The sequence below is a fragment of the Thermobia domestica genome, chromosome 12, assembly GCF_964235325.1.
Source record: "Thermobia domestica chromosome 12, izTheDome1.hap1.1, whole genome shotgun sequence".
Taxonomy (NCBI): domain Eukaryota; kingdom Metazoa; phylum Arthropoda; class Insecta; order Zygentoma; family Lepismatidae; genus Thermobia; species Thermobia domestica.
This window is the reverse complement of record NC_137465.1, coordinates 62,756,575-62,771,607: the sequence shown is the minus strand read 5'-3', so window position 1 is coordinate 62,771,607 and position 15,033 is coordinate 62,756,575. Positions and strand designations below refer to the sequence as shown.

The following is a 15,033-nucleotide window of genomic DNA, read 5'->3' as shown; positions in this document are numbered from 1 at the left end:
GAAAAAAGTCTGCACATGAAAGGTCAGGTGAGCTAGGCGGCCAGGAAATGTCACCAAAACGGGAAATTACTCTACCTGGAAATGTCTGTCGTGTGCAAATTCTGGCCGTATGCGAGGTCGCTCCGTCTTTTTGAAACCATAATTGTTTCACATCCACATCGACCATACCTAATTGGAGAAGAACCAAGTCTTGCGGCATCTTCAGGTAGCGTTCACTGGTGTCAGTTACAGCCACACCGCTGTCATCCTCAAAGAAGTAAGGGCCAATAATCCCAAAGGAAGCAACTCCACACCACACTGTGACACGAGAACTGTGCAAGGGCTTGATATGCAGTTGATGCGGGCTTACATCACTCCAATAACGCATATTCTGTTTATTCACTGAACTGCATAACTCGAAATGAGCTTCATCTGACATCAGAATGGTGTGCAACATTTGTGGATTTTAGCGAAGGAGATCACGCATGGTTAAGTAGAATGTTTCTCGTGAAACCCAATCGCGAGGCCTAATTTCCTGAACAATCTGCAGCTTATATGGGTGAAAATGGAGATCTTCGTGCAATATTCTTCTGAATGAGCGATCGAATATATGCACAGTTTGCGAATGACGACGAGCAGATCTTTTTGGACTACATAATATTGCAGCACGAACATTTTCCACGGCTTCTGGTGTCCGCAATTCTTTCGCTTCTTTCCGGTTTGCCATTGCAAACAGAACCTGTTGTTCGAAATGCACGTACACACCTCACAATGGTCCGTCCATCTGGAACTTTCCCATGACGTCCCAAGTTGAAATGTTGCTGAAATAGACGCTGGGTAGCAATAACAGAGTCGTTATTCTTGAAATAACTTTCAACAGCAAAGGCATGATGATGTACACTCCACCGCTCCATATCACTGTCACACTCGAAATGGCAGTTCATTAGTACACGAATGCGGCACGAGCTGGCGCGCATTCATGCAGTACGTCATTGTACTACGCGAGTCAAATTACGCTATGAACGCTGCCGCACCCTGTACGTCTATAACTATTGGTTGCAATAGAGGACTAAGATTATAAAAATAGATTTACTGAATCCATATCAAAAAGCCATTACTCGCTATCTCCTATTGTTTCTACTTTTTGGTGATTAACATTAAAACCGGGAGTAATAATTGATGTCTATCACTTCTGGTTACAATAAAAATAATAAAATTACCTATTTATAATAGTTCAATAAATTCATCTAAACCAACATTGGCATTTTAGATTTAGTGTTTCGAAGCATGAGGCACGATTTCGCCGTAACAGGTATGTAGATGGTCTAAATTACCGCACGTAGGGATATGAAAACTCATATGTGTTACTTAAAACTCTTTTACACTTAACAGAAAGTAGAAATGTGGTGCGTTGTTCCATGCCATCAAATAATCCTCCTCGATTTTTTTTATTTTTATTTATTTATTTATTTATTTATTTATTTATTTTTTAGCTTTTGCCGAAATCATGTGGCAATTCATTTCTTCGCTGATATATAACAACGGGATTTATGAATTCAGTAAGACATCTTATTAAATCACGTTACTGCCCTACTATTCATCTAAAGTGACCTTTTTAGCAAAATTATTCATATATTCAAAACTATGATTATCAGACCTTTGAAATCTTTATTCTTTTCTTCTTGTGGGGGTTCTTGATAAGGCTGTATCTACTGAAGCAATCCTCCCATATTGAAGAATAAAATTCCTGAAAATACCTAAGAGTTTAATGTTCAATTTCAGCACCGAGCCTATATGAGATCTCTAAGAAATTGAATGGAAGAATGCAAAAAAATATTGCTGGAAACATACTGAAATGTATCGAAGTTGATAGACACCATTTTCAACACTTCTGTTATAACGATAAGATTAAATCGACAGTTACATTAGCAAAATTAGTTAGTAAATTAGAAAAAAAAAATTAAAAATGAATTTGGAAAACATATATGATGATTTTCCTAGATTACATGCTTTCTGGTGTATTTATTTCTTAATTTCAGGTTGTATTAGAAGACATAAATGAGTGTGAGGAAATGGAACACATCTGTAAGAACGGGCACTGTACAAATACATTTGGAAGTTTCATGTGCTCTTGTAGTGATGGCTTCAGGTTAGACGACTTGCATGTAACATGCTTAGGTATGAATATACGAGTTACCAGTATTCTTTTTGTATGGTTTTTACTCGTTTTAATTAAGTAATCATATAAATGTTGATTTATTTTAATAAAAAATGGAAATACCATTACCAAGTTAGATAGACTCGTATTGATTTCTTACAAAGGAACTAGATAACCTCAATGGTAATTTATTAACTTATATTTTATGTTTTTATTATATAGCCTTCCGGAGAAATTCTGAAATCAATTGCAATAACTAATTCCTTATTCAAACAAATTTTAGCATTTAGCAAATATGTAAGGACAATAGTCTTGAAATTCTTGTACATATTTAAATTTGCTTCTCTTTAAGCATTGTAATTATTTTCTTTAAATTGGGAATACGAACTACGTATTAACTACTATATTTCATACTTACCACCCTTACATAATATGCACTCTTGGACAGTGTAGTGTAATTTTGTTAGAAGCTAAACACATCTACTTAGTCCAGTAGAATTAGACTACGAAAAAATTCCGAACAAGTTTGATTTTTATGGAGATCTTGATTTTGATGTCCTCGACATATCCTGAAAAGTATCCTTAATGTGAGGCGTGAAGTTTGTTTTTGGGTGATGATAGAGTAAATTCTAGTTTCTTGCAATTATCTCGAAAATTATGAATTTTTCGAGGAAAATAGCTACGAGAAAACTTTTAATTTATAAAATTCCACATGAGAAAGGTCCTTAGACTTTTTCTTTTTGTAGAATCAGGATTAGGATTGGGATTTAGATTTCCGGGCTGTCGGCATCTATAGTCTTGTTAGTCCGTCACGTATGAGGGATGATGTCCCTCGGCGGTCACACTATTCGAGGAAAGGAAAGAAAGAAAGGATTGGGGAAGGAAGGAAGCGGCCTGGGGCCTATATGTTATGTATACCAGCATTTGCTTGGTGTGAATGAGGAAAACCTCACTTAGGTGGCTGGCTTGAAAAAACTTTTACACTTTTCGACCGAGTGCCCCTTTTTGTAGAATCAATCGTTTCAAAGATATGGACTGAATTGTATGTGAACAAAATTAGCGCAAACTATAATCTTGTATATCAAAATATGTCTATGTTTGTCTATTTGTCCAGTATACAAATCTAACCCGTTTGCTGGCATACTTGGAACTAACTTTAACGAAGAGAACATAGTCTGGAAAAGATTGTAGGCTATTTGAAATGTTTTGATGCGCATCCTAAAGAGGGAGAAAAATGAAATCTTTGAGTTTTACGTCCCACGGTTATGCCGGTTAGGCTAAAGGAGACGGTGATGATGAGTAATTAATGAAATGGTGGAATGAAGAAAGTGGGAGGAAACGGGAGAACCCCGAGAGAACCCCCACACACGGTGTTTGTCCACACAAAGTCCACTTGGCGGGGGCTGGGATCGAACCCGGGACCCCAAGCACCAGAGGTGAACGCTCTACCACTGAGCCACCGCGGCCTCTCCTAGAGGGGGAGAAGAGGGACACAAAGGGGACGAGGTGGTTTATCTTCTATATAAAAATGAATATTTGTTTGTCCGGTCTACAAATCTCGTAGTTGGCTTGGCATACTTCTAAATAACTGCATCAAAGAGACCGTAGGCTTTTGAAAAGTTTTAGACATGTATCCTAAGAGTAGAGTAGAGAACTTAAAGGAGGAAAGGCGGTTTATCTTATGTATAAAGTGTTTATTTTTATGTCCGATATACAAATCCATACCGTTTCCTTAGCATACACCTAAACAAATGCATCAAAGAGACCAAAGTTTGGAAGAGACCGTAGACTAAGATTTTTTTCTAAGTTTTGCCCCTTTTTTCTTATTTTCTTATTTTCCTTGGCCACAAGGCTCCCAATCAAAGAACCTTTGTGCAACTAGTTTTCACTTATTACAGCGCCACCTATCACGATCAAGAAGAATGTCTCGAATAAAATGTACTTCTTTTACCACGTAATATTTGAACTTGCAATTTAAAAAATAGGGCTCTCTATATGAGTTTTCGAAGTTGCCCCTATCCAAGTCCTTGGGAGATCGGCTGCGTACTTATTTTATTACAGATGAATTTCCCTTTCCAAAATATTTACTTTTTATTTCGAACATTTTTTTCTGTCTGATGCTTATTTTTCCATATTTTGCAATCTCAAGTTAAAACCACCCAATTTCTGTTCAAACATAATTTAATCTCTAAACGATTAATTCTACGAAAAAAATCTAAGGACTTTTTCTTTGTAGAATTTTATAAACTACAATTTTCGTCACAACTATTTTCCTTTAAAAAATTGATAATTTTCGAGATAGTTGCAGAAAAGTAAAATTGCCCCTTTTCCCCTTTAAAAAAAAAAAAAAAAAAAAAAAAAAAAAAAAAAAAAAAAAACCTCAATGTCCTAAGTCATGGGTACATTGGTTTTTATAATATGATGAAGACATAAAAATAAAAATCTGCAAAAAATTCAGCTCGTAAGTATTTTTTCAAAGTTTTGCTCCTCCCCCTTTCGTTTTGTCTAATTTTCCTGGACTAAATAGCAATGCTTAAACAGTGCTACAGAAGTACCCTCTTTCTCCAGTTTTCTTGTAGTTTCCTAGTTTATATTTTATTCACATTTTTCTTAGATAAAAGAAGATACATTGATCATTTCTGTGATAGAAACAATTGAAGACCAAAAAATACTCACGTCATCAAATATTTGTATTTAACTTTATGTTGTAGAACTTTCTATATGCAAAAATATTAGTTTAGTTTAAGTAGTATTTTTATAGTAGGAAAATTTCAACCGTTAAATTCTATTTATTAATACATGAGGACAACAAATATTACATAATATATTGTTGACGTAATATACAGAATTTTGATTATCTAAAAGTATGGCATTTTCTATATTGCATACTAATTGCGTTTTCTACTTTTAAGAATAGTACTTAAACTTTCAACTTTATAATGTGTACTTTGAAAGACGAAGCGTACGTCGAATGTACATGCATACCCTTTACATGAAATCCTAAAACGAAGCACACGAAAGACAAAAATTTAGTATAAATTATTAACATTATTTAAAGTAAGAAACCTTAGATAATATGAAAAATGTTAGATTTCTCAATTAAAAATTTATATTTTCTACCAAAAGATATGCAGAAATGCCATGAATAACGCTGCTAATTGGTTCCAAGAAGTGTCAGCACTATGTTAAACCACATTGTTCGATGTCTATTTATGATAGTTTTAAATTTAATTTCTTCATCACAAAAATTTAGGGTAATAAATAAGTTTAAACATGAAAAGAAGAATTGCCTGGGCTGCTCAGAAAGTTCCAGACGTTTTGGCCTATTTCGGCAGTGGGCGGGGCTAGAGTCGCCACCTTGATATCACAACGTTGCTGAACTCAGTACGCATCCAGCTGTTGTAGCGTGAGGATTGTGACACTCTTACTGTGCTTTCTGTGACGTGTTACAATGTTCGTCGCAATAGAAAATCCCGTCTCTTGTGAGGTTCGTTCTGTGATTAGGTGTTGTGATATACTGCGAAACAATGAGAAAGTTAAGGCGCGCGATTCAAACAAGCGCAGGAGAAAACTTAGAGCGAATGTGTTTTTTCACGACAACGCACGTGCACACACGGCAAAGCATACCCCAGAGCTCTTGGATGGTTTTGGATGGGAGGTGTTCGATCACCCACCATACAGCCCGGATTTGGCGCCGAGCGACTACAATCTCTTCCCAGCAATGAAGACATGGATCGCTACACAACTGTTTGATACTGACGCCGAACTGCATGCTGGTGTAAGTCAGTGCAGATTTCCACCACGATGGTATTGAAAAACTTGTGTCTCGGTATGATAATTGCCTTAATTTGCATGGTGATTATGTGGAAAAATAGTTTAAGAGTGTACCTTTCAAATGTATATAATACAATTCGATTTGTTCATTGTGTTACCTTTTTATTTCAAAACGTCTGAGACTTTCTGAACAGCCCTCTTATTAATAAATAAAATAACAGGAAATCTTTTCAAAGATATAAAAGTTGTGAACACCACAACAAATATAGTACGTATTTTTTCAATTATAAATGAGAAGTCAAACCTTCCTAATTTACAGCTTACAGTTATGCCCAGTATCCTACAGAAGATGGATAATTAACGAAATAAATTAATAGAATGAGACCGTGGGAGGAAACGGGAAAATTCCGAGAAAACCCATTGATACGATGTTGTCCATCACAACGTTATAACCTGGGGTAGAACCAGGGACCTCTTACAACAGAGGTAAGAGTTCTACCACTGAGCACTGTGCTTCCATTCTTCAATTGTGGTTAATATTGTCATAGGTCAATACTCGATCAACATATATATAGTGGCTACATGTTGTTTGCTCCTTTTATTTTGTTATTTAAAAAAAATGAATTGGTAAACCTACTGCCAATTCGGAATTGTGTAATAACAAGAAACATGTTGGAGAAAACACGCGTTATGCAAGGTATACTTGTATACGTAGGTATACAGGGTGTTACAAAAAAAATGTCAAAGTATTTTGGGAATAGACTCCTCACATACAAATAATAAAAAAAAAAAAGGTTCTTATGGACCTGTGGTCGGAAGTGCACAGTTTCGTAGTTACAAGGGTGCAGAAAACGTGAAAAAGTTAACTTTAAAGGTCCATACTTCCATTACTATAGGACCGATCGTAGTCGGGTCAAGAGATCACTGGGGAACTAGTATTTGAACTATCCAAATATTCATCTATCAGAGCCTCCGTTACTTTCACAATCATTTTTAGAGAGACTGTTTGGGAGTGCTTGATCACTCTCCACCTACCTCTCTAAAAATTGACGTGCAATTACTCGAGTATTCTTAGGCATGAATATTTGAATAATTCACGTATCAGTTCCTCAGTGATGTCTTGACCCAACTACGATAGGTCCCATAGTAGTGGAGCTATGAGCTTTTAAAGTTAATTTGTTTTACGTTTTCGGCACCCTATAGTTCCGAAATTATCTATTTTTGAACACAGGTCCATATGAACTTTTTTTTCTATTTTTGAACTTTTTTTTCTATTTTTGATGTTCCCAAAATATCATGATATATTTTTGTAATACCTTTTTTTTTTTTTTTTTTTTTGTTTGTTTTCAAAATCTGTACAGCTAAATATGAAAATTTTATGACAATTACATCCAGTCTGAAAAATCCACTAATAATTTTTCATTAGGTAATAACAAATATGAAAGAAGATTGTCACTATTTGTCAAATCTTTATCTTGTGATTTAATTTTGTTCAACAAATGATCTTTTTTTTTAATTTTTAGATATTAATGAGTGCACTGAAAATCCTGGAATTTGTGGAGTAGGTACATGTGTAAATGAATTTGGAAATTACCATTGTGTATGTCCCGAAGGTTATATGCTATTACCAAGTGGAAGTAAGTAAAAGTGTTGGAATTTTAACATTTTCTTCGTTGAAAATTATTAGAGCTTAAATTTAGGTATTAATTTCTGTTTGATGTTAGTAAAATAAGGAAACATCTTAACTTTTCAGAACATCAATTTGAAATTCGTCATATAAGGTGTTCTATTAATAATCTTTCTGTTCTCCTACTCATAATTATCCTGTGCTGTAATATTTTGTTTGAAATGCCTCTATGTACCATATCACATATCGATTTCAAGAAAATAATCATTATTTTAAATAGATTTGATTTTTAAGACAGTATTGTCTAATAAATATTTCTTTCATTTCGTTTTTCTAATACCAGTTTAGATATGTTTGCAGATTTTTCTTTCCTTCCTTTTTTTTTTTTTTTTTTTTAATCTTGATATCACTTCTAAATCGCATATTGAATGATGTGATTTTATGTTAAACACATGAAATATTGATTTTCATCAAAACAATACATAGATAAATCCGAACTCTGAGCTGGCTGAGCTAAACTATATCTTGTGTTTGTATTTAGTTGTTCTGTTCTGAAAATTCAAACTGTACTGTATAATTACATTGTTTTATTGTACCTTCAGATATGTTCGAGAGCATTCAAAAAATATATAACAATAATATCCAAGAAAGTAATATATTTTTTTTCTTTTTTAAAATTTTGATTGTTTAAGCAATCATAACAATGTATATGTTACATAGAAACAATAATACGAAGTTGACAAAAATTGCATCAAACGGGGGACAAGTAACAACATGGCGGCCAGATGAGTACTAGAGTTTAAGAATAATATTTAATTCAATTTTTACTATTTAACAATGTTTATATTCAAGACAATTTATATTTTGTTGTGAATTCTACAACATGAAAATCAAATGAAATATTCCCGGCGCCAATATACACTGAAGTACCAAAAGTGATGGGATAGCGGGAGGGAACTAATTGGCGTCGTGGGAACATCACGGAAAACCGATCAAATGGCGCAAAGCAGTTTCAGTGTTGTCAGTTGGACATTTGTGCCGTGTTGCTGGCAACCCAATGCGCAATGGTAGTTAGTCCTAGACGAGTGGAGACTGCGATTTCGGAAGTCGTCCGGACATTGAACTTTTCTTGCTCCACAATGTTCAGGGGTGGACCCTGAGTACCACATTGGATGTATTAAACCCATCACAGGAACGACGCAATGACTGCCCACGTGCGATGAGTGACCGCAACCGGCGAAGTCTGGACAGACTTTTCCCAGCAAACAGACAAGTAACAGTGTGTGATCTACAGCACGAATCAACGCAGAACGTACCAACAACGTGTCTCAGAAATCAATGCAGCGCAGATTGGTCTCCATGAGGTATCGGAGCCGCAGACAGATACCAGTTCTGTTACTAGCTGCTATCGGCAGCAATGACTCACGTGGGATTTGGAACACCTGGATTGGGCCTTAGATAAATGACAATGTGTAGCGTGGTCAGCTGAGTTCTATTTTCAGTTGGTATGCGCTGGTAGTAGAGTTGAAATGTGGCACAGACCTCATACAGCCATGGATCCAAGTTGTCAAAAATACAGTCTCCAAGCTGATGATGCCTCCGTAACGGCATGGAGCGTATTTACGTGACATAGTTTAGGTTCTCAGGCCCACTTAAACCATCATTGACCGTTCATCCCATTATTCAATGCTTGGTGACTATTTCCGACTCTTTGTGAACTTCGTGTAATCTGCCAACAATAGGATTTTCCAGAATGACAATTCGCCATAGTTCCAGGTTGCAATGGTGCGAGACTAGTTTCAGAAACATTCTCACCAGTTCAAATGCATGATTTGGCCCCGATGATACCCCTACAGAACCCTATAAAGTAAATGTGGGATATCAGGAAATGAGCATTCGTGCTCAGGATCCTCCGCTTGCAACAATCACCGAATTGTGGACGGCAATCGAGACTACATGACTTCCCATCCCTCCAGCAAACTACAAGCGACTTAACGCGTTCCTGTCACATCGAGTTACTGCACTCCTTCGTGCTGGAGAAAACCCCACAACTTATTAGGTAAGTGTCCCATGATTTTTGGTACTTCAATGTAACTAATTATTTTTAACAATTTAAATTGTTTGAAATTTCAACTTAAAACAGGCATATTCGAACTTATGTCCATGCCATTTTGATTGCAGTATGTGCTGTAACTATTTAGTATCTAATACAATTATATGGCATATAACAAAATCAGTGATAAGTCGACTTGGCATTAGAGCTGCGACTGTAAGTTTAATAACCATAATGTTAATTGAAGAAGATTACACCAAACATCTGTAGTCTATATATAGAACTCATTGTGAGTTCACTTGACAGGTTTTAAAATCGTATTTAATGTTTTCCAGAGGAGTGTGTAGATATGCGTAAGGAACAGTGTTTCCAACAATATAAGAATGGTGTATGCTCCCAGCCAATGCAGCAGGAACTAACGAGGATGTTATGTTGTTGTTCAATGGGGAAGGCATGGGGAAGAAGATGCGAAGAGTGTCCGGCTCAAGGAACAAGTAAGTGTATTTATTTTTGCATGTGTCAGTTATTTTTATTTTTTTATTTGAAATAATCGACAACAAAACTATCACTTTCGTAAGTATTATGTAAATAGCTGAAATCCTCGTTCTTTGCACTTAAAAAATAGGTCTATGGAAAATTTTTGAAAGGTATATTTCAACTCCCTTCTTCCCGCTTAGGATGCATATTTGAATGGAAATTGAAAAGTAAAATCTCAATTCAACATAAGTACAAAAATTCATTTCCAACGATGCAGTTGTTATTTCTTGCGAAATATTTGTCTCCCTCTCCCTTCCTCTCCATAGGATAAGCATTTCAATCAAAGTGTGATTATATAAGCATAGGTCAACCCAAGTGCCATGTTCAAAAACTGATTGTAATTGTTCAACTATTTCCTCGCCTTTGTCATTTTATGAATACAAAGTGAGAAATTAAAACATTATAGAAACTGACTCACTTTCCTCCTCCTTCTCCCTAGAAGTGGAATTTTGTTAAAAGCTGGGTCATATGTTCACTTACTTCTAATAAGGAGTTTTTATACAAAATTTCATTTTCCCAACACGAGTACTTAGAAAAGTTTTTCAGTGATGCGATCACAAACAAGATCATTTTTATTTGTGTTCATACAGATTTAACTACTGCTCTCGTACAATAGTTTGCCAAAAAAATCTAAATGATTGGAAATTCCATGTTAGGACTATACATATAGTAATACAATTTATTAACTTATAGTAATTTCTTATTTGCCATCAGTCTTGGAAAATCGACACAGTTTATAAGGTTATACTTATAGATTTTAGTACATAGCTTATTAGCATCAATTACCCGACTTTTTACTATCATCCTCGATCATTTTTATATATATTCCCCCTCTCTCCCATAAGTAGCACTGTCAAAGTGAAATGACAAAAAAACATCCCAGTCCCGAACCTCATCTATGTTGAAAATTTGATCGAGATTGATCGAGTGGTTCAAGAGTTACTAAGTCACAAAATATAGTCACTTTTATTTTTATTTATTTAGATTATTCGTTTATACAAACTAATTGGATGCATAATTTCATGAATCCATTTTCTCTTAATCTGTAATTTTCCATTTTGTCCTAAATTATGTAACCTCACTATTGATTTACGCTCATACTTTTTGTGACATTGTAAAACAAAACCATTACTATTCTTTGTTGTAAAAAATTATCCTGTTAGCTACAATGCTCATAAACGTGTGCTTCCCTGATTTTCGTCCTACTCAACTGATCTTCATCAGACATACGATTATTGTAGAATTTGACCTTCTTAGTACATGTATGGGATATTTTCCTGTACAGACCTTTAGTTTCCGAGCTATGAGTCATCAAATTTGGGATTTGGACAGTAAAGTTTGCAAGAAATTTCTCTAATTGCCATTTAGAACAAAAAATACGTGGAACAACCCTGTTAAACATTAACTTGATACAAAAAAGTAAATAATGGAACGGCTGATAAACTACGTTGTAGATGAATTGTATACTTATCAAGGATCTTATAAAATATAAGATCTGCCCTTACAACAAAATCTTGAAGCCATACGCCACAGTTTCACCACCCCTACTCTAACTACTCCGCCCAATAAGATTGCAATATTTTGGGCCAACAATCATGGCGGAAGCAAAAGTAGCCAATCAGACGATGGCGAAAACGAGAGTAGCCAATCAGACTTGTCGATGCTCGGTTGTTTTTTGTCTTCATTAATTTAATAGGATAAAGATACATATCGGTAGATCCTCTATTTTATAACATCCTTGATACGTGTAATAAAGATTTCTTGAAATCAATCAAGAATGATTTTTTCCCACAATGCGGAAACATATTAGTGAATTTTTAGTTGCACATTATCAAAGGGATAAGTATGAAAAGTAGCATGTCAGCTCCATCCCCATTTTATTTTGCTTCTTTTAAAATACAGACATCAAGGAATAATATAAAAAAATTCTCTATATAATTTTCTAAGAAAATACTAATAGGACTTACTAAACTAATTTATGCCCCTGAGATGATCATCTTTTTCTCCATTTCTTCGTGTAAGCTTATGACGTCATATTTTCTATATAAAAAAAGGATATTCTTTGACATTCATGAATATTTAAACAATAAAAACTTTGATAACACACTGTTATATTTTGTAAGTACTAAACAACCATACATTAATATTGTATTTTGACTTCCGACAAGACTAATAAGTAAACAGTACAAGTAAAATTAGATATGCACATTTGTATTGCTACGAACAATTTTATACTCTCTCTTGTCAATCTTACATCTTCTCCCTTTGTATCTTCCATATTGACTTCATGCAAGTGAATGGCAAAAATTTGTATTGTCAAAAATAAATATTCTAAAGTTCAGCCTTTGAAACAAGTTCAGAAGAAACATAAAAGAAAGTGTATTTTATGCTTTTTTATGCAACAGTTTGATAGTAGATTTTTCTCTTTTCTGAGACTACCACATTGAATTCGACGGTATTCATATATTGTATTGTATCGACTGATTGTCGACTTGTATATTTCTAACATTCTTCAAATTAAGTCTTTCTTATCAGTTCGTGCGAAGATTTGTTATTAAAAATAAAATTGTAGAGTGAACCGAAGACAGTGAGTTTCTTCTTCAGGCACATTGGGTTAACAATTGTTCATACCTTTAATAAACTTGTGAAAAGACTTTGGACAAAGGCTTTTTTTTATTCATGAAATTTAATGTTATTAGAAAGGCAGAAGATGAGATAATATTCAAAGTGAAAAATTATCTAATTAATCATAATAACAATATTGTTCAGAAATCATTCTAAGTTGTTTCAAATGATCATATTTTGATCTCTTACTTGGAAGATATTCATTACTAGATGTGCTCCAGTTCAAAAGTTTTCAAAACCAAAAATATCTAGCATACTATATCCATTAATAGTTAAAAATTGCTTGTCAAAGCCCATTCTTTCGTCTTCTTACCATGAAAAAAAGCCAACAATCAAAAACATTATTAATAAATATTAGTGTTACTTAAAATATGGTGTCAGGTTTGTCTAAATATTTTCGAACTATGTGATAGTTTTTTCAGATCAAGTTAGGGGAATATGTCAAGTTGATTGCAAATAAACATTTAGCTAACAATCATCTGTTTTATATAGCGTATATGCAGTTTCTGAAACAGCAAATTTAATTGTTTAGTAGATAAAATATGTATAGTGTCTTTAAACTTAACACAAGTAGTATAAAGAAACTAACAAATTTTAATGCTAGTGATAACATTTGGTAAATTATGCGTTGCATTTTAAAAATGAAACAGTATCAACATTTTGATTTGGTCTATCATTGTATTTAACTTACCTATCATTGTATTTAAATCAAAACATACTTTCTTCCATCATTATACTATGATACATTCTCATGTGTATCTCTAGTAGGTAACAAAACAAGTTTCTTTCTCTATAGTTATGTATTATCTTAACTGTTAATTTTAATTCTAGGTGGCTATTTTGCATTATGTGGTGGAATGAAACCAGGACAAATTTGGGATCCTATCCACAATCAAACCAAAGAAATAGATGAGTGTAATCTTATGCCTCAAATGTGTCAGCATGGTTTGTGCATGAACACACCTGGAAGCTTTGAATGTCAGTGTAACAGAGGATACGTTTATGATATAGATTCACATCAGTGCATAGGTTTGTATTTCGTTACTATTAAAAATAATAGTTATTTTCTTTGTTTTTTTTATAAATCTGGAAAAAGTAAATTACCAACAAGTTCAAAACTCATACTTTTAAATATTAAATTTCTTGAAGTATTTTAATTTTGAAATGATAACTTCTTGTTTTATTCTAAATTATTTTCTTATTGCACGTGCTATATTTAACAAATATATCTTTTTCTTACTTCTGTTTTATTAACAAAAGGAACAAGAAAGAACATACTTGTTACATATATCGTGTACAATGAATAGAAAATAATTATTTCTTGTTCTGTATTCATGATTAAATAAATGGGAAAAAGAATGAGAGATTAGATATTATCACCACTCGCAATTCAGTGATAAATAAATCCCACGATGTTCATGGAAATGCGAAAATTCGGAAAGGATACACTAAACTTACAAAATAGCTCTTTAGACTTGCAATTTTTGCAGTTATGCTTCTACCAGGGATTAATTCCAAAATTCTTAAAGATAAAATTACCACATTTGGAAAATAAATTTGGTGAAAAAATCCAAAAAATAAGAAAGCAACTGTCACAAACAGTTATTAGATCAAAGCATAGAGAAATTGACCTGTTAAATCGTAGCTTCTATAAGCAATTGATGACCTTGCACTCACATGTTGATTCTTGCACCTTACATAACTGGATGAATACCATGTTTACTAAACAGCGAAAGTATTTTTATTTTAAATTGAATAGACTTAAGAAGAAAATTCAATTATTAGGTGGATCCTGGTACAAAACTAAAATACAACATGACAATAGACAAACCCATACAGAACAAACGCTAGTAAATCTTACCGATATGGACATTCCGAAAAAGTTTCATCAGATCTTTGCTTTGGGACTGAAATTCAGTTTTCAACCTACGCATCTACCAATTCATGACTTAGTTTACTCTGTTGAGAAAGCTACACATTTTATTTCTAACCAAAAGGACACTACCGAAATGAGAAAAGAATGTACCCTTGTACTATCTCAGCATCATCAACGCAATGACTCTACTGCACACATAAGAAAGTTAACAATGCAATTAAGATCATTTTTACGTAAACATGAACATTTTTGCATTAAAACCAACAAAGGAAACAAATATGTAATAATATCATGGCAACAATATAGTGAAAAAATCCATAAATATGCTTGTAAATCCAGTTTTACCGTGTGTAACGGCAATCCACTACATTCTTTGATAGCAACAACCAACCATTTGATTAATA

At 33.9% G+C, this 15,033-nt stretch overlaps 1 protein-coding gene across 1 annotated transcript in view; it reads left to right on the top strand.

Moving 5' to 3' along the window:
* LOC145666486 (fibrillin-2-like) overlaps positions 1–15,033 on the top strand; it is a gene marked incomplete in the record, with an annotated part of 450,634 nt that overhangs the window by 353,137 nt on the left and 82,464 nt on the right. Inside the window, 4 exon segments of the mRNA XM_081733749.1 lie at positions 2,019–2,157; positions 7,435–7,548; positions 9,927–10,085; positions 13,585–13,782. Coding sequence (XP_081589875.1) covers positions 2,019–2,157; positions 7,435–7,548; positions 9,927–10,085; positions 13,585–13,782 — 610 coding nt within the window.